We start from the raw sequence: 20369 nt of genomic DNA, 5'->3' as shown, positions 1-20369 counted from the left end.
CCATGAGAAAATAAAGATGTACAAACAGTAAAGGGCCTGACAGTACACTCATTTAAGAGTGAGTCACCCGGGTCGCCCAATATTTGGACCCCAAGTGGAAACCTTCACCCCCTGTTCCATCAGCATCCCTCTCTTTTGATCCTGATGTTTTAGGCTATTCGTGACAGTGTTCTCCAAAAGGCAGAGAGGCACAGAGGGAACGTGTTTTCCATGGTCCCAATACGTGTACTGAATTCTTACAGTCATTAGAGCAAAATTCCCACCAGACCACCAAGATGCAGGTATTGAATCAGTACTGTTTGCATAAAATCCCTTGATATTGGCAGCTTTCCTTGAGCAAGAACTTCAAAATTGGGCCCTTTGTTCAGAAAGCATTTCCCAAAGCGACAGCCCATTAGATTATACAGGGCCCAGGAAGTAGAAACTTGTGCTACAAGTTATGTCAAAGTCCTCTGCACGCCCCGGCTGGGATGTACAATGAGGAGTCTGTGTACACGGCCACCTGGCCATGCCCGGCCCGAGCCCCCCGCCTTCTGGAAATACACTTGCTGGACACGGCAGAGGAAGCTGGTGCATCTTAAGCTCTTTGGGGCTTCTTAGGGCACAGTGTTCTGGGGGAAACGCTATCATCAAAAGGCCAGTGGGGCACCCACAAAGAGGTGAAGGAGTGAATGGGATCCCTCTAGCCTTTATCGACACAATCCTAAGGTCAAGAGTGGCCTTGCAGAGTTGATGCCCTGTAAAATGAACACACAGCATCTCTGGTTCTGAAACCTGCCCTTCTGCCCCCAAAACAGTGCTTACCCTGAGGCAGCCCTCTTCATTTTATAAAGTGGTGAACCACCTGTCTAATCAGACACTCCCTCAAATTCCTACGGCCAAACCCTGAGCCCCCCATGGCACCTGAAGGAGCTCAGGAAATTTTACCCCAAAATAGGTCTCCTTGGTATAAAGAGTATTTTGATTTAAAGGCCCTTAGAGATCAACAGGCCCCTGGAAGAGCTTTTCCTCTATCTGCATAAAACCAGACAGACCCATCGAAATGAACAATTGACTTCCTTTCCCCTCCCTGTTATAAATATATTACAAGAAAGAAGATCAAGAATGCAACCAGGATGGGCGGTGGCTCACGCCTGTAATCCTAGCACTCTGGGAGGCCAAGGCAGGAGGATCCCTTGCACTGGGGCTCAGGAGTTCGAGACCAACCTGAGCAAGAGTGAGACTTGTCTCTACTAAAAATAGAAAAAATTAGCAGGCTGTGGTGACACGCGCCTATAGTCCCAGCTACTTGAGAGGCCGAGGCAGGAGAATTGCTTAAGCCCAGGAGTTTGAGGTTGCTGTGAGCTACGATGACTCCATGGCACTCTAGCCTGGGCAACAGGGTGAAACTCCGTCTTAAAAAAAAAAAGACAAAAAAGAAGAAGAATGCAACCAGACCAGGCCTGAATCATTTTAAATATAGTATCTGTCTCTCAGGTTAATTTCATTTCCAAAGAGAATCATTGACAAGTCAATCTGTTTCCCCCCATCGGTTTACTCTCCCAAGTATCTATTCATCTTGCCTGGTAACCATTTATTGTCCCTAAACAAAACTACCTAGATCCCTCATCTTCCCCCTACCCTCTAAAAGGAGGGCATATAAATTTCTGGCCCCCCCGGGATACTGGGTCGTCGCTGTGAGTCTCCCTGTGTGCACAGTGAATAAATCTCTTACTTATTGTGAGTTGATCTTTCAGCAAAACTTCCAAACCTTCATTCTCACACATCTTAGCACGAAGGCTAAGGTCTCATTTTTGTCCCTTCCCTGGTGACTCTTCAGAAAAGGTGAGGATGAGGCTGGGATGTTGAAGTATAGACCGAGCACACCTGAGTGCCAACTCTGCCACTTCACAGACTGCACGACCTTGAGACGAGCCCTCGGCTTTTCCAATCCTTCACTTCACCTCCTCTGCAAACGAGGGACAATAACGCATGCCAGAGCCAACAGAAAGCACCTCACACGCTGCCCGGCATCTATGTACCCGCCATGGGAAAGACCTGCCAGTGGGCATCACTATCCCTCCACTAAGCAGGAAAGAAAGAAACGCCACCCAATCGGGTTTCTCAACCAGGAGAATGAGATGTGAGATGTCAGAGGGGAGAGGGGAAGCCTTCTATTTCTCAAACCCCATTCGCACAGTTTAGGGTTAACTGTCTTCGGTTACCATTCTGCTTTCTGCTGGGGTGAGTGCAGGTGTGGGTACCTGTGTGCGCTAAGCACAGGAATGTGGCAGGGAGGTCTTCCTGCCTTTCTAGGAAACTTCTTCCCCGCCCCTCCTGTATCCGTGGATGGGCTCAGAATTCCACCTCTGGCTGCGCTGGTCCTTCCCCTACATTCCGATCTCCTGGGCCCCTGCGGCTTTTCCCACCTCTGAGTGGATGCCACTCAAGTCCTGGCTTGCAGGTTCATATTTCCACCTGCCTGAGGGAAGGAGCACATTACCTGGATGTCTGCAGAGGCCCTATCCACAAGCAAGTGATCTGCCACCTCCTCCTCCTCCACTGGCCTCTCACTGAAGGGAGTCACCGGGGAACAGCAGCCCAGGCTCCAAGGCCTCGCGGACGCCCCCTTCTCCTCTTGCCCATCCTCTGATCAACACCCAAACCCCTTCACCTATTAAGCCAATCCCTGAAATGGCCTGGAAAGCAAGCACAGGCAAGACTGCATGCCACAGGTCCCCTCTAGGCGCCATCTCTCATTTGACCTCCTGTGATGCGCCACTGCAGACCCACACAGCGATCTTCCGAAAAGCAAACCTGACCTCTACTTTTAAAAAAAGACACAGATCATTCCACACTCATATATGATAAAACCCAAAGAACATCCCACATTAAGGCGCGCACCAGGCCCCACGCCCGTCTCTCCCTAAGCAATGTTCCCTCCACCTACATGCCCACCCTGCTACGCTCCCTGGCAGGCTCCTATGCAGCCTTCAAAGTCCATCTCAGATAACCCCTCTGTGAAAGTTCCCTTGATTTGCTCTAAGACACTGCATTGCTCCCATCTCCAAGACGCCACAGTCTTTCTTTGTCCATCTAGTATAAGCACAACCAAATACAGTCTACCTCTGGCCCCTCATCCACCCAGAGATGTACAGAGAGCTTGTGGAGTGAGTTCGATGCAGTGCTCCTCAGACTTTACTGTGCATAAAGACTGGTCCAAGGACCACAGTGTGAGAAATTCAGCTCTAGTGTCCAAAGACAGGATGTGGAGACCTGCTTGTGTCAGGAATTCGTGTGTCAGGGTGAGCAGCCCTTCACATCGCTGAGCCTTAGAGTCACGGTTTACAGAATGGAAAAACACCTCCAGGCTTGCCTGCTGCAGGTCAAGGTCGCCACAAGGACAAAACCAGAGGCTGACTGGGAAGGCCTTTGTGCACCTGCCTGCAACTCAGCACCAGCCAGGAGGGCACGCCTGGGCTCCTGTCTGCGGGTGAGAGCCTGACACTAACTGGTCAGCAGATTGCTTTTTCCAAGCACGTGAGAACCTCAGTTTGCATTCCTCTGCCTTCGAAACAGGGTTTTCTTTCCAATGAACAAATCTGTCCCACCATATATGTGTAAGTTACCTAAGTGGGGATTTCCAGAATGTTCCCATTTTGAAGATTTTATGAGATTTGTCGTTATCGACACCCAGGTATAACACCTGTCTGATGAACTTGCTAAGGGAAGAGCCTGCGGCTTATTAAAATACCATCTACTAGTCTCCCATCCAACAAATCTGAGAGTACCTGACATTCACACATGGGGCTCAGTAACATTCCCCAGAATTCCCTTGAGATGAGGATCCCAGCGGGCTCAGGAGTTGAATAACTTGTCCCAACCCCACAGTATGCCAGGAAGAGCCCTGCAGACACCAAACTGTGGGCAAGAGGCCCAAGAGTTGTGCCTCCACACAGCCCATGAGCTTGAGGGCCTGCATTGCTGAGTCTAGGTAACTGGCCCGCATTCCAGAGAGCATGCCCCAGCTCTGGCAGCCCGACTGCATTCCAGAGGTTTCAGGGACAGTCACCTTTCCGCACTTAGAGTTACCTGTGGCTCCTAGTAGCTGATGCTGGGACAAGCTCACCTCTGGGAAACCAATACAAACATTCAATAAACGGTGTGTACTCGAGTGGATACATTTGCCCTACATGCTCCTGAAAGGTCAGACTGATGTCCAAATCCTATCTGACATCTTCCCCAAACAGGCAAGTACTTTCTGAATACTTTAAAGTGGCCCCGGCTACAAAAGAAAAGGAAAAAAGGAAAGGGCGGGGGAGGTTAAGAGTTATTCCACCGGGGCAAGGCTGCCTCCTGCTTTTTCAACTCAGGACTTTTGGGGGTATTGTTCAGCAAGTTTATTTAAAGGGCTCGGCCCTTCTCCTCTCAGCAGGACCCTGGTTCTAATACACCTTCGGTGGCTGCAGATGTGTCCCAGGACCAGTCCCCCAAGCGGCACCCCAGCCATTTGCAAATGAAGGGACGGCAGCCGGGAACAGATGGCCCTCCTCATTTGAATGGGTTTGATCCGCCTGCTCCAGGCTCAGCAAGCAAGTTTGGGCCTGGCCATAGCCGAGATTTGTAGGCCAAGGAGTCGTCAGCGCAGCTGGGTGGGAATGACCTGGCAGAGAGGTTTTCCTACATGGCTTTCAGGCAGAGGGGGCAGGGAGCCTCGGAGGCAGGCGGGACACATTCCCAGCACACTGTGCACCGGAGCAGGACCAGAGAAAGGCCGGCTGGAGCCTCAGGGATCACTTTTCTCTGGTGTTTTGCAGAGAAAAGAAAAACTCTCCCTCGGGGATCCTGTGCCACACGACCAAACCCCACATTAATTCAGGAAATTCCAAATTAAGAGATGGGCGCCACCATGGTTAACCTTTCTCCCCTACCCTAAACCACATATTTGCATAGAGGTAAGAGCTTTGAGAAAACAAACTTTGAAGAGTCGCTACCTCTCAGCAGAGCCCCTTTCAAAACCCTAACAAGCAGCATTCTGGTTGGGTCTCCAAAGGGCTGTGCCCGGGAGGGGGCAGAATCACCACCCTGCCTAGGCCTGGCCTGGCTCCCCCCGCCGCCCAGCCCCCCGGCCATCTCCCTGCCTCCACGTTGGCCTGGCAAGCGACTCTGCCAACCGGACGAGGTGATGGAAGACACGGTCAAGGAGCAGGCTGAAGTGACCGGCTCAAGTGCGGGTTGGCGGCTGCCAGCGATGCCCTAGATCAGCCTCCTCACTTGTACCTTCAAGGGCGAGCACCTCTCAGTAAAGATGGTCACATGCCTGCCTCTGTTCCACCCCCATCAACAGGGGAGGCCAGCAACAGAGAGTGGAGAGGCCAGGCCCGGGACAGTCACCTCAATGGACAAGGGTTGCCCTAGCAAGCAAGGTGGCTGAGGCTGGTACTGAGCAGGGCCAGTGCAGGTGGGTTTGCTGGAGAACCAGGGTAGGTGCCCAGCTCCTTGAGGAGCCCACCCTCGGGGAGCTGCACAGGCCGAAGTCCCCAGGGAATCCTTAACAGGGGCATGTGCCCTCCAGCCCAGCCCTGCCCAGCACACTGGCCTCTTGCGGTTCCCTAATCCCTTTGAGACACACCTGCTTTTCTTTCGTAGCATCTTCACCTCGGATTGGAACAAGCCCCTCATTTTCGCAATTATTTGACAAAAGCCTATCTCCCCCGCTCAACAGGACTTGGAACTGTTTTTTGGTTGCCAGTCTATCCCCACAGAGCCTGACACATAGTAGGGTCTCAAAAATTATTTGGGGGAACAAATGGATGAAGAAACTCAGACGCCACAGCAACTCCCCTGCGATCTGGAAAGCCTGTCTACACCATCTCCCCTCCGCCAGGCTCTGAGAGTTGTCATCACACGAGGGCCGCAAGTTTGAGAGGGAAAGTTGCCGTGTCTCCTTCCAGCGAAGAATTCTACAACTTCCCTCCAACACTAAACTCCCACTTGGAAACGCCTGCGACCCCTGGGTGTTCTGCACTCACTGGGCAAGGGACCAGTGCAAAGGGCAGCTGAGTAACCCAGCCTCGATTCGCCTCCACGTTCGGCTGGAACCAATCAGAGGTCACTTTTTTTTTTTTAACTCCCAAACTGAACTTTGCTTCCTTTAAAAATGGACTCCATTCCCTGGCCTCTTTTTTTCCCTCTAAGGACACCTTTCCTGGCCAAGGCTGGAAGAAGAGTAGGTGTTTCAGCTTCTGCCTTTTCATTCTTGGAATTTTTTTTTTTTTTTTGGCTTTCCTAATCTCTGCAGGGAGTGACCTTATAAGGGCCAGGTAGGCTTTGGTGCCTGTTGTTTCCATGACCACAGGTTGCAGGAGCTCCAGGTACAGGGGTCTCTGCAGATGGGCCTTGATTTCTCACCCAATTGCAAATCAGAAGTGCTGGGGGAAAAAGCTTGACATAATATCCAAGTAGCAACCAGAAAGGCTAACATTTAGTAGGATCCAGGGCAAACCACCAGAGGTACCCAGGACAAGGAAGAACTGGGGACATCCTGCTCTGGTAAGGTGGCTTATATGCCAATGTGCGATGGGCAGACTCTTCTCATCCTGAACTGTAGTGTGGCTCAGCCTGGGCCACCCACTGGAACCCGGAGCAGTCTCCCAATGGTCTCCTTGGGAGACAGACCAGACAGGGTTAGTGTCTTACCAATAAGCCACATATCACCAAAGACCTTTCTAGAAGAGTCACAAAATGTCATTCTTAGAATGTTTTTACTGTCCAAGATTTTTCTTCGAATGACTTTAAGGGAATTAGACGTGGATGTGTGAGAAAGAAAAAGAATCAACCAGTAGTATCCTTACAAGTTTAACCAAGGGCAGATTTAGGAAAAAATGAGAGGGTCACCAGAGTATCCCACAAAAGATCCTCCGGCTCAGAAAGGAGAAGGAGTCAACTGGGAAATCTCTCTTGCACCAATACGTTCACCCAAAGGCCTGGTTCCACACTCACTAACCCTGAGGTCTTGGAGGAATCACTTCATCTCCACGAGTTTGTTACCTTGTCCATAAAATAGGAACAGGAATACCTGGGATCTGCTGGCTTATTAAGATTAGGGATAGTATAGGTCAAAGTACCTAACACAGCATCCAGCAGGCACCTACTAAATGGTAGCTAGTTATCATCACCACTATCCTCATCACGCTCATCAACATTATCTCAAGGAATGGGCTAAAGGAACACGACTTCATTCATCAGCACTGGTGCCCCAACCTGTCCCAACAAGTAACCCCCACAGGGGTATAACCTGCAAATGACCGTTCAGCTCCACCCCCTTCAGTACTGTGGGTCCCATCCCAACTCCCTCTGCCCCCTTCCACACAGTCTGCAAGCACAGCAACCTGTGCACCTAGGAACGCCCCGGAGACTGACCAGGGGACGTCACTACGGGCAAACGCGGCAAGGATGATCATAATGTGCTACGGAGCTCCCCTGGCAAGGCTGGACAAAAGCAGAACATGCTACACCCCGCCCCTCCCAATCCCATAACTTCTCCCTATCACTCCTCACAGAGCCTAATGACAACCCTTCGGAAGCCTCAAACAGAAAACGCTTTTGCCAAAATATATTGTTCCTCATGAAGTATGTGTCTTGCTCTCATTGTGTAGCTGCAACTGACTTTTTTCATCAGGGAAGAAAACAATGTCAACTTTGAACCATCTGGACCGCAAGCAGCAAGACGATCCCATTCCCAAAATCCAGGGCACTTGCAAAAGCCCGAGATAATAAAAAGGGTTGGACAAATCCAGGGCCTAGAGTTACTTTTCTATTTTAATTAATGTAAATGCCTCTCAACAGAAGATTGATCATTGTCTATTGTAGGGTAAACATCTTATCAGTCCAGGAAATATTGGTTTTAAATTTACTTTGACAAGGAAGTGGAACAGGGAAGAAATCAGCATTTACTGAGCACCTATCTTGGGCCAGGAACCATAGCAGGAGATTTACATTCCATTTGCATTTAATCTGTACATTCACCCTTCCAGATAGATAATATCTTTGAGGCTCAGAGAGGTTATCTAATTTTTCTGAGGTCAGAACACCAGTAGATAGTGGAGATTTAAACTAGTTCCCAAGGTCAAATTCCCTATAAGTGTATGTCTCCATAAAGCATATTATATGCTGTTCAAAACAATTTTATTTATTTCTATTAAAAAAATGTCAGATGCAGAAGTTAGATTAATTGCACAGGGGATTCTTAGTCTTGTAAAGATCTGAGTGGTTTTAAACGTGAAACACTTATAACATTTAGGTTATACATTCAACCATGCCTTCTGCAGCCAGCTAAGAATGCAACATGTCTTGGTGGAAATCCAGGAGGCTTAGCAGGCCTAGAAGTCTCCCCAAGGCAGCCACACATCTTTGGGGCGATTCCACGGTTAACTGACAACCTGAACTTTTTGAGGATGTTCGAAGGGTTTAAACCCTAAACTTAACCATCGTAATGATCTTGACATTTCATTTTACAGCATGCCCCCTTGAATACGCACACATAGTTGGCCTTTTCAACTCTGGGTATTTTTTAAACATTACAATTGGTCACGTATGGAACACTTAACTGCAAACTGTCATGTATAAAACTAGGTCACATAGAGTAATACAGGAGCTTTAGGGTTAGAAAATAATCATGACAATTTATATAAAGTTTATTAACGTTAGAGCTCAGAATGGAGTTGTTTCAAGAAAAGGTGCTACATAAATTATACAAATAAATATGTCCCTTGTTCTCATTCCTGAATCTATCAGCATTTTTCTTAGAAGCTATTTTTAGCCTCTTCATAAAACACATGTTCACCATAACCTGAAATTCTGTATGTGTGCATTCTGTTCAGAAATGACTTGGAATTTACCCCTCTTTAGTTGGACAAGGGGTTAAAATAAAGAATATGTTACAGCTTAGCTCTCTGACTCAGTACTATCCAAAAGAATCAGAAATGTTTAATATTCACATGATATGGTAAAAGTCCACAGTGGGGTAGAATTACTTGTGGAATTCCAAAGTGGAATAAATAACATATCCAATCCCTTAAAACTCCTCCACGGTGCAAGTTCCCCCAAACCAAAATTACCGAAAATCTAAAGCTTGCCTATTTTACTTGACTCACACTCTTCAAGGATAACCACGGCTTGTCCTAATGAGTAAATACCTTTTTGTATGAATATATAAATGGTAAAAGCTTGAAGTTATATAACTAGAAGCCAGTGAAAGCCTATGGCCACCACTTACCACTGATGGGGCTACCATTTGGGATTTTCTATCAGGCCCTAAAAAGAAGTGATAACAGATCAGAGCAAGGGAAGATAAACTTGAAAAAAATGTGACCTTTATTAATTTCAGAAGGAGACATCTCCAAGACTGAAGAACACATCACAGTGCTGTGTCCAGCAGCTTGATCAACCTGACCTCTCCTTGAAAGAACTTGGCCTCGGGCCCCTCTTCCAAGCCCCTCACATTCCTTAATCCAACCTCACATTCCCTAATCCAAGAAGGCCAGAGCTACAACCTGGCTGGGTCACTTCGTGTCCACCTGGCTTAGCAGGAGGAGTGACGAGTATGCGGAGAATTAGGCTTCCAAAAAAGCCTGCTTAAGGTTTCCCACCAAGATAAACATTTTCCCCAAAATGGAACCCGAATTATACACAGCTTTAAAAACTCAGGCTCAAGAGCAGCTACCAAGTCAAAGCTGAGTCCTTAGGGGTTTGTTCCTCCTTGACAGAGTCATCTTGGACATAATGATACTGACACATAATTAACTGGTCAGAAACCCGCCCCTTCAGGTAGCTGCTAAACTTGCAGCCCTTACATAAGCACTGTTCAGCCACATACAGACATCAACAACCATCGCTATCAGTTAAAAGAAACTACACTGAGAAGACAGGTCAGGGAGGAAGATGGTGTGGTTTAGTTAGCAACACCAAGCACTTCCATCCTGGGAAAGCTGAAGAAGTAGAGCCATCTCTAAATCTCAGTGGGACATAACAAACAGATAAAAAGAATACAAAATCTACAGCTAAAATCATCCCTTAGGAAAAAAAAATTAAAAATAAAGACCATGGGACATTTCTGCACAGCCACATAAAACCCACTGGATCAGAATTATCTGGTGGAATCACCTAGCAAACTACCAAAAAAATAATTTCTGAACTGCCTACCAAGTCACCCTACTAAGACTCAAACCGTAACAGTCGCACATCAGCTGTATTTCCTACCTGGTTTAACAGGCGGCCCCCAAACACCTATTTCCCACGTTTTCCTTTAAAGACTAAAATTAGCTGAAATGGAAAAGTAAGCTAGACTCTGGTTAAAGGGGGCTGGTATCCTTTAAACAATAGTCTTCTGCTAAATAAACACCCAAACAAACAACAGTCTGCAAGCTGGAGGTCTAGTGGATACATTTTATAGAGAATGTGAACATTAAACAAAACTCTTCCAGTTTAAACACTACCCTGGTTATTTCATAACCATGTAATTATTCATTAAGTCTCATATCAGAAACATCTCATGTTGGATTGTTCTGGTTATTTGAATTCTCACCCTCAACTGGATAGGGACACGGAACAAGTCTTCAGTTATGGCCTGGTGGGGGCTTTTTGCATAATAGGTGCACAATCTTTTAACTGGTTAAAATAAACAGGCAACACACACACACACACACACACACACACACACACACACCCAGAGCCAATATAGAAATGATACAAATACGAATTCTCTGGGCTTGCCAGATTTTTGCTCTAGACGTAATATTAAACACAGCCCTTTGTCTATGAATTGTGAAATACTTTATATACTAATAAAGAATGTGTACTTCATTGTGTATTTAACTACATAAGCCTGCATTTGGTTTAATTGACCAAGAATAAGTCCTTGTTCCTAAGCTAACTATCAAGTTACAGTCAACTCTTAACAAAGATGCAGATAATATAAAACAGAAGATTATTTTAAATCATTCGTTCTTGGTATGAAGATATATTCTTTTTTATTTTCTTTTAACTTGCAATTAAATGCGTGTGGCTGATATTATGGTATTTACAATACTTCTAACAAAGGATTTAAACCATGTCGGAAAAGTCTAATTTGGGAAGGTCTCCATGTGGATCCCATCCTCAACTTCTCTGCTGTTGAACTTTGGACCAACACATACTGGTCCAGGACAGCATCACCTCTTGAAAGACTGTCCAAAAAAATTGAATTTTTTTTTTTAAAAAAAAAGCATGCAAACTACTTTTTTCCCCCAGTTGTTGCTTTTCAGAATCACACTTTGTGGAGGGTGGGAAAGTAATTAAGGGTGTTGGGTTAGAAAAGCCCTTTCATTTTAGCTCCCACTGGGTTGGTGTAAACAAAAATGCTGTTAATGTCAACAGTGACTTAATTAACCAGAGTAAGGTGACAATGTCAGAAAGAACTTGAAAGTAAGAGTTGCTCAGGGTAATCAAGCTTGACTGTACTTTAAATATTTAGTATATTAATCAACAGAATAGTACTTAGCATTGAGATCAGCCCCCACTTTGAGTCAATAACTGTGTTTCCCCACCCTTCTGTTGGTCCCCTATAATAATAAAAGACCAACTGGAAATAATCATTTTTAATCTGAAATATTAAAAATGAAAATCTTCTAGAGATTGTTTTCTTAAGTCAATTGAGTAGACCCAACCCCACTGTTACCACTTCAGCAAGTGCCCAGAGGACAAATGACATGTATGATATGACATGATATATGATATGATATTGTACCAAGCTGAGACAACTAGACACAACCTTTCCTTGAAAAGGCCAAAGAAAAGGATCATCGAGTGTTAGGGCCCAGGCTCCTTCCTGGAACTTCTCAGTCACATTTTTTCCTGTCCAACACAAATTATCTAAACCCAGCTTCCAAATAAGCAAACCAAAAAGTCTTCCAAGATAAGGCCCTGTGCAACAGTAGGTCAGGGCTGAACTTGCTGTTGACCAAAGCTACAGCTATATTAACCATAGAGGATGGACAGATGGGGGCACAGACACACAGACAACACACACTCCAATTAGGCCACAGGGCCTAAACCTCAGCCCACTTCCAGTTGTCAAAAACTACTATCTCATCTATAATTCAATTACCTTCCTCATCACCTCTGACACCAAAGCAAAACTGCAATGGAAGAACTGGTGGTCTTAGGGCCCAAATCAGTTGCCAGCATCACACTAACAGATGAGAGAAGCATGGACCCTACAGAGAGCAAACACAGCTGTTTTCTTCCCCACTGTATCCAACAGCCTAGATGTTTCCTGACACTGTGGCAACTGGCAGAGCCAGCCCACAGGACTGGAAAGACCCAGGCTCCCAGCTCACTGGAGACAATGATGACAACACCATGCAACAGGTGCTTATTAGATAACCAGGCCCTGTGCTAACTGCTCTTTATATCCAGGTCAAATTCAAATCTAGTAACCATCTTTAGAGGTAGGTAGTCAAAAGGCTTCTGAGGATATTGATAGTCACTGAATATTAACGAAGAGACTCTAAAGATAATCTTATCAAACCCTCAGATGACAGAAAGGGAAACTGAGGTCTAGGACTTTCCATGCTTTTCCAAAGCCTTCTCTTAGTGGGATTTTGCACCTTCCTCTAAATCATCTCCATTTTTTTTTAATGTCTCACAACTATGGATAGAAACCTCATGGAAACTATGCACCTAGAAAAATGCACAAAATGACCTTCACAAAACATCACTTACAATTTCAGGGACTTCATGAACCTTCCCCCGACCCCTAAGTGCAACCGCAGATCCAGGCTGGGAAGACCTGCTTCCAACAGTATGCACATTGTTGGATACAAATTCTTACTCAAAGACCCATCTGGGGGGCTTCGTCCCTTTCCAGTTTCCTCCTTCTCCGCCTCGCCTGTCTCCCCCTGCATGTACACACACATTTTAAACTTCCTTCAATAATTAAAGACGGTAAAAGAAATCCTCCAGGACCATTTTATGCTCTACGTTGAAATAAACTCACAATAACGCTGCCCTGAAAATCCAAATGAAAAATGACAGTTTTTTCCTAACCTGGGCCGTTCCTGAAGCCCACGCTGTAAGAAATCCCAGCTCAGCTTCCTCAGTTTGTGCTGCGCCACATACTCAAGGGAAAACCAGCAATTAGGGAAACATCCATTTTAATTATTAGCAAAATTAAAGAGTACAGGCATGACTTTCGGAAACTGGAAACTTTTCCCCCTTCACATTAAGCCCTTGAAAAATGCAACACCATTGCAAATTACACTCGTCCTGATGTCCCAGCACAAGTCACAAAGAGGCAGTTCCATAATCAGTCTAGAGCAGTAGCCTGTACAAGCTTCAGACACAAACTCCTACCAGATTCCCTTCCCAGTGACCGAGATGTGGTAGGTCGATGTCACCACACCTGTTAATTATAAAGCCACCATGCCTCTGTGTAACAAAAAGTTCCCCAGTCTCACAGAACTGCTTCGGGTGATAAGTGCTTCAGTGTTTATCCCTTAATGACGCGCGCACAGGGTCTTCCTAGGGAGACCACGTCTCCCAGAACTCTCGGCTTGGATGGAACACAACCCTGCTCCACCGATCTCCCTGGCAGGGCTAAGGAGGCTGGGCTTTCTGTCCTCCCCCAGCCTCCCCCTGGCTAAACGTGCTGCTCACGCACTCCATGCGCAGGATGTGTTCCCAGAGCAGCTCAGCTGACCCCAGTTGCCACTCAGGACAGCAGCAGGCTCCCAAAGCCAGGCAGGCACCCAAAGCCAGGCAGGCACCCAAAGCCAGGCAGGCACCAGGTGGGCTCCCAGCAAACAGGTTCATTAAGTGGCGATGAGTGCTAGGATCTGCCGTTTTATTCTCGGATTACCACTCGAGAAATAACTCAGCTACCAATATTCCCTACTGATGACAGATTTCAATGCAGCACCAAGTAGAGGCTTGGCTAACGTTGTCTCCAGAGGACATGGGACAGAGGCTCCAAATCTGCCCAGCTGAATAATTCAGCCTCGTGTAGTCTTCACAACCAGCCATATACCTTTAAAACGACATTTCCAAAGCTGAAACACCAATGCCTGCCTTGTGAGATCTGGAAGTTCCCAGAAATGGGAGACCCCCCCCTGACATACTCACTTCCGAGTTAATCTAAAATAGAAGCTGCCACTCTGTGATGCATTGCTTAAGTACTATGAATTACAATGGCTAAAAAAAAAATCTAATATGTCAAGCCTCTCTCCAGGCTGAACTTCAGAACCTTCTTTGCTCCTTAAACAATGAAAATAAGACGTCAGCATTTCAGATGTTGGCAATTTCCCTTACAGGTTCCTTTTGTCAGAAAATAGCAATTCTTCACATTGTAAGCAAGACTCTCGCTCCAGTAAGAACGGTGCTGCAGGAGACTACAGAGGGCATTCATCCTCCACCCTCCCACGGCCGGTCCCTTCCACAGCTCTCCTGGGCACTGGATAAAGGTGGACTGCTGCTGCCTCCTCACCCAGCACAGAGAAACACACAACAAGAGACCAGCAAACTATACCATTCCACCTACAGCGTTGCAGCTAAGAACCTTCTCTCACAATCTCTGGCCCGGGGAAAGCGGAGAGACCCTCTCCCGGTGCTTTTATAAGCTGCATTTACAACGCAAGGGCAGCTGACTCCAAAACAGGCCTTGACATAAGTGCCACTTCCCTCAAGCCAAATCCCAAAACAAACTTGGTACCCTGAAAGCGAAATTAAATAACTTACCTTCTGGCTCTAATGTGGTATCCTCAACTAAATTGAATGAGGGCCGGGCCAGGGACAAGGTTGCCATGGTGACCACGACCAGGAAGATGAAGTGGCCCCAGCTGACCATGGTTACAATGCCAATCCCCGGTCCTCTTCCATATCTCCATATGGACGTTAATCCCATCTGCACACTTCCTCCACGCGCATGGACTGCCAGCAATGCCTTCCGCCTGCGGTGGGCTCAGGGACCGAGGTGCTGCTGCTACTGCTACTGCTTCTGCTGTCACAGAAGGAAAGAGATTTGGCGAGTCAGTGGAATCTTCCCCAATTCACTGAAACCCAAGTGGAATAAAACCATTTTTCAGCCTCTCCTATGTGTGCAAACGGAGTTCTTTTTCATTCTCTGCAAAAGCCTTCCAGCCTCGCCTCGGGGTCCCAGGTGTCTCCACCAAACAGGTCCACAAAACGTGTTAGGCTCATCTTTTTAAAAGCATACTTTTAAAAAAGACAAGGATAAAACAGAAGCTACAGGATGCCAACAGATACCCGCGGCCGCTCCGGTTAGGAGAAGTGCGCTCCCTTCCACTACCCGCTGTCGCTTCTACCGCTCTCAAAAAGCAGAAGCAACGTGACCTTAGTTTCAAGGGCAGCTACAAAAGCAAGTTAAAAATGCTCGGGTTGGCATAGCCAACCTCGTTAACTTCTCTCAGTCCGACCAGGCTTTAGAAAGCTAAACTGGGGAGGCGTCTGCTCACAGACCCGCATTTCTGCTGGGCTGGGGCTGAGCGGTTTGTTCCACCCTCACTGTGGTTCTCAGGAAGCAGCGAGAGAGATCAGCTAAATCAAAAGAATCCCAGGAAGGCTATGAAAAATTCCCACCAGTTTACACTTGTCAGGATTCATTTTCAAGTGCACAAGCGTATGTCGACGTTTCGCCAGGCAGCCGCTTAGGAAGAATGAACAGAACAGAGATGCATTCAAAGCAGCCAAACCAAAAAGGTATTCGAAGCCTGAACTCCCTTCCACTGTGACTAAGTGGCAGCCCAGGCCCCCTAAATGTCTTCAGTCTCTGCAGGGGGGTCAAGAAGCAGAGCAGATGCAAACTTTGGTGAATAATGCAGGAGTTTATTAATAACGATGATCTGTAAATTACTGTCATGGGATGCCACTGGACCAATGACTGAGTACGCTAACCTATTGGCTGAAATCTCAGCATGGAAGTTACAAGGGGGCACTCGACTTACACTTCTGTTCAAGAATTTCATCCAAGGGAAAGAGAATTTTCCAAAAAAGTTTAAAATATTCCAAATAACTTTAAATTCATTCAGTAACCTCAGTGGCTACGTGTGAAGTCAAAATGCACAAACTTTAGAAGATTAGGGGTGGAGAGGCCTTTAATACAAAAACTCTCTAAATCGTGCGATTTTTGTTTACCGGACTTGATGTTTCAAATTTTGACATAGGATTTCAACACTGCTGGAGCCTCCCCAAAGCTCTACCATGAAAATTGCTCGTTTTAGCCTCGACTGAGGATTAAAGTGGGTGAGGGCAGAAAAGATGTGCCACTATTTCCAAAGGAGGAAGAAAAAACCTCTTCAGCACAGAAAGCTCCAGCGAAAACGGTATGATTCACAGCAAAAACAAGAAAAGTGTACGTGCATGCTGTCAGATTGCTGTGTTTTCAGATTGCTTGACGGGTTTTTTCCCCCTAACATTTCTTTCCTCTTAAAATCAAGAACCTCAAAAGATAATTCCAAATCTATTTCTACATACATGTGGGAGGAAAGTACACAAACATTCTCACTGATTTACTAAGCATTTCCAGAATGCAGGGGAATTTTCTACTTTGAACACGACTTCAGGAACAATCTAGAGTCCTCACAGAGGTTTCGCCCCAGGCCGTTTCACCAACCACTTCACCCACCCACCCCTGCCCAGAGAAGCCTCCTTAGCTCTAGATGGAGAACGGTGGACGGAGCCCCCTGCCCCTGGATTTCCACCGGTTTGCCTTGGAACTTTTCTTTTCGGCCCTTTCCGGTTCCGGGCCCAGGGCAGCCCCCTCCCCACATCTCTGGAAGGCGGAGACCTAAGGCGACAGGTCTGCACAGTCCCTTACCCCAGTGGACAAAAGTATGGCGCGACCTCCTAGGCAGGATAATTAGGTCCCGAGGCTCCGTGTTGGGAACACAGGCCCAGCATGCTGCTGGCGGCCACAATCCCGGCTTCCTGCCTTCAATACCATAATCCTTCCTGGAGTCTGAGCCCCAGTGAAAGCCCCAGCGTGTTTATTTTTCCCCTTGAAAGGGAACTCTCTTCTCAGCCTGCGCGGGAGGAGTTGTCACCCTCCCTCTGATGGATGGCTCTTCACGGCCACCTCCCCAAACCCCCGTCCATTTTCACCTCAGCACAAGCCTGCCCCTAAAGACAAGCAAAGTGACAAGCAAGAAGAGCCTGGCTAGGGAGTGGTCCCCATGCCAGCCCTGCGCTGGGCTCTTCAGTTTACCGGAACGTTCCCAAACCCCCCACCCTCCAAGAAGGTGCCCACTGGTGCCCGCCAAGTAGAGCTTCCACCTAAGGCGTGATCCATCTGCTGCCAGCTCCCCCACGCTGAGCACCTGGCGTTTTGTTGCCCGGTAGGTTTCACATCAGGAAAGTCAACAGCGCCAGGCAAGGTCAGGGTGCTGGGCTCCCTGCTTCTCCCCAGCACTCAGTAGGGCGGGGAGGTGTCCAGGGCTCAAGTCTGGGAGTGGAAATTCTACAACACACCGAAATCTCAAAAAACACAGGCTGGCCCAGGACCACAGTCCTCTCCCGACCAACGCTCGCAATCCAACGGGCACCTGCAAGCAGTTTAGGGGTGCTCCGCAGCACCCCGTCTCAGGGCAGCACTTCTTTCATTAGTTCGCCTGGAATATCCAGTTTTTCTCCCCCTTCTCGGGGCGCTAAAGAGCTCAGAGAAATCTGCATTTTAATTGACATTCCAGGGAGAGGGAGAGGGGCGCCTGATTGCTTTTCTATTCAAACTAAACAGGCTTTTCAGATGAAAATGAGTCGAGGCCAGTGGAAGATTTATAGGGATTTGGGACTAGGGGGACAATGGAGTTTTAAATGTTGATAGCGTTTCACACCAAACACATAATGGGTGCCCAGAGTGTGAAAGCAGGTTTGCCTTTAAGGGTAGGTTTTACTGAATTGGGACAGAGGAAGGAAGGTCTGGAGAATAGTTTGCCGCGAGGAGAGCGGCAGAAGCTGGTGGCCCCCGGGCCGGCCTCCTGCGCCCAGCCAGGGGTCGGAGCCCGCGCCACGCAGGGCCCTCGCTGGCTCCCGGCGCTGCCCCGCCGTCGAAAGAATGAGCGCGCAAGTTAGAACTCGCCGGCGCTTTCGACATCTCCGAGCGGCTGCGGCAGAGCAGGCGAGCGAACTGGGAAAAGTCGGTCCAGCTCGCCCCCTAGCCCCGGGCGCGCTGCGCTCCCTCCAGCGCCGACGGCGGCTGCGGGCAGGGGCGCCCGGCCCCGAAATCCGGGAACCAGGGCCGCCGCCTCCCCAAAAGTGCCATCCCTGTCCATCGCCACCCCAACGGGGATGTCACCGGCCCCGCCCCAGCAGCTCCTTCCCAAAATAGGGTCCCTCGCGAGGCCAGAATAAGACAGGGCAGGAGCGCCTCCGGTCCAGGGACGGGGCACCCCAAAGATGCCCCTCTGGGGCCTGGTCTGTGGGGCTGAGCTACCGGCAGGCACAGTCCTGGTCCGTCCGCTCCGGGGTCGGAGGAACACGCCCAGCCGGCGGGACTGCGCCTGTCGGAGTTTGACAGGGAGGGGGGTGTCAGCGCCAGAGGCAGATGTCAGCATCTGGATGGGGGTGGAGGAGGCAGAACTTCCCAAACGCCAGCCGTCGGCACGCACCCACCTCCCCCATCACCTATGCAGCCGAAGAGCGAGGACGGGGAGCGCCCTGCACAATGCCAGTTCTCCCGCGCCCTCCGCCTGGGGACAGTACACTGGTGTCCCGGCTCCCCGGCGCCCGCCTTCCCGGCTGGCGAAGCTCCCCAAGACGTCCGGCACTGCGATTACCTTGAATGGCAACGCTCCTCCGCGATGGGTCTGTCCCGCGCCCCGCGTGGGTCGGGAGGAGCAAGCGACGAGCTCCGGGGCAACTTCAGTAAAAGTGGTCCTTGCGTCCCCGCCGGTGCCAAGGCTTCGAGGCTTCACGCGCGCCCCGGGCTGCGGAGGAGCGCGGGCATGACGCCCGCGAGCTGCCCTCGGATTTGGGGAGCGAGAGGAAGAAAGGACTCAGGCTCGGCGTTTCCTCCACCAAGCTTTGCTTGCAAGTTGCGAACGCTCAGCGCGCGCAGGAGAGCTGCGGCCTCCCGGCCCCCGGGGCTCGCGGCCGGCCCCCGCCGGCCCGCAGAGGAGTCGCCGCGCCGGGCCAGGTAGCCGCATGCAGCCCCGCGGCGCCCGAGCTTTGTGGCGGCCGCGCGCTCGCTCCCGCTCCGCACCCGCCGCCCGCCCGCTCGGCTCTCCGCGGCGCTCTCCGCCGCCGCCGCCGCCCGCGCCGCCGCCTCCTCCTCGCGCGGGTCACGCCCCCGCTGAAACCCGAGCCGTTTCCTGGACGGCGGCGCCCGCTCTGCCAATCAGCGCCGCGCGCCCGGCCCGAGCCCCGTGCGGCTCCCGACGCCTCCGAACCGCGGGAGACACGGCCGGGAAGGCGAGGGTCCGGCGCGACCGGGACGGAGGATGCCACGGTATCCTCCCAATAAGGCCCGGTCCGCGCGCTGCGCCACCTCCTCCCTCCCCCCTGGCGAGATGGGCTGGCCAGCGTCTCCCGAGTGGCTGCGTTACGTGGTTTTCTGTCGAGTTAGCAAACAAATGACACAACGCTCTCCCCTTGCTCTCCCCGTAAAGAGACTAAAATGCGTCTACATGGTACTGCGGGGAAAAGCTTAATGCAACTGAAGCTTATGGAGGAGAGGAAGCAACTTGAGGATATTTGCAGGACATAGCATTTTTCAGTCCTTCTAAACAATGGAAATGAGAGTGGGGGCAAACGGATTATTGATGGAGGTCCCACTATGCGCAGGGCACACTAAATAGATGATTGCATCTGATCTGCACGACCCCCCTGCAGAGTAATAGTCTCAGTTTCTGATTTAAAATACTGAGGATCAGAGAGGTTAAGTAATTTGCCCAGAATCACACAGCTGGCTACTGACAGAGCTTCACTTTGAATGTGGCTCTTAGAAAAAGTCAAAACCTGCAACAAAATGTGTTGTTTAGTAATACAAATTTGTATTAATAAAAAGAAATTCAAAAGTCTAAAGACTGAACTGTGCCATAATAGCTGTATGATCTGGAGCAAAGCAATTCCTCTCTCTGAATCTTAGATTCAAAATCTTAGATGCGAAATCCGATTCTTCAACTGAACATCAAGCTGTAACTGGTGAAAGTTCATATTTTCCTTTTACCCTTTCACTAGGCTGTGTCTTTAGGATAATTTATTTTTAAATATACTTTTTCTCCTTCATTCACCCAGCTCCTGATCAGTCATGCTTAGGTTCAAGACCATACAGATAAAAACCTTAATTATTTTTCTTTAGAAAAGGTCACTAAACCCTAGATGGAGCAGTGAGAACAAAACTA

General features: G+C 48.9%; 1 protein-coding gene across 1 annotated transcript in view; it reads right to left on the bottom strand.

Annotated features, from left to right (window-relative positions):
- FGFR2 (fibroblast growth factor receptor 2) overlaps positions 1-19268 on the bottom strand; it is a 101332-nt gene extending 82064 nt beyond the window's left edge. The window contains exons 1-2 of the mRNA XM_012642382.1: positions 18804-19268; positions 14752-15013 (exon numbers count right to left, since the gene is read on the bottom strand). Of these exons, the coding sequence (XP_012497836.1) occupies positions 14752-14917 (166 nt within the window). The 5' untranslated portion in view covers positions 14918-15013; positions 18804-19268. The remainder of the gene's footprint in view (positions 1-14751; positions 15014-18803) is intronic.
- Between the last annotated feature and the right edge of the window lie 1101 nt (positions 19269-20369).

The sequence above is a fragment of the Propithecus coquereli genome, unplaced genomic scaffold, assembly GCF_000956105.1.
Source record: "Propithecus coquereli isolate 6110/MARCELLA unplaced genomic scaffold, Pcoq_1.0 Scaffold179, whole genome shotgun sequence".
In the NCBI taxonomy this organism is placed as follows: domain Eukaryota; kingdom Metazoa; phylum Chordata; class Mammalia; order Primates; family Indriidae; genus Propithecus; species Propithecus coquereli.
Note: the sequence above shows the minus strand (reverse complement) of the source record. Positions and strands in the feature narration are given on the sequence as shown.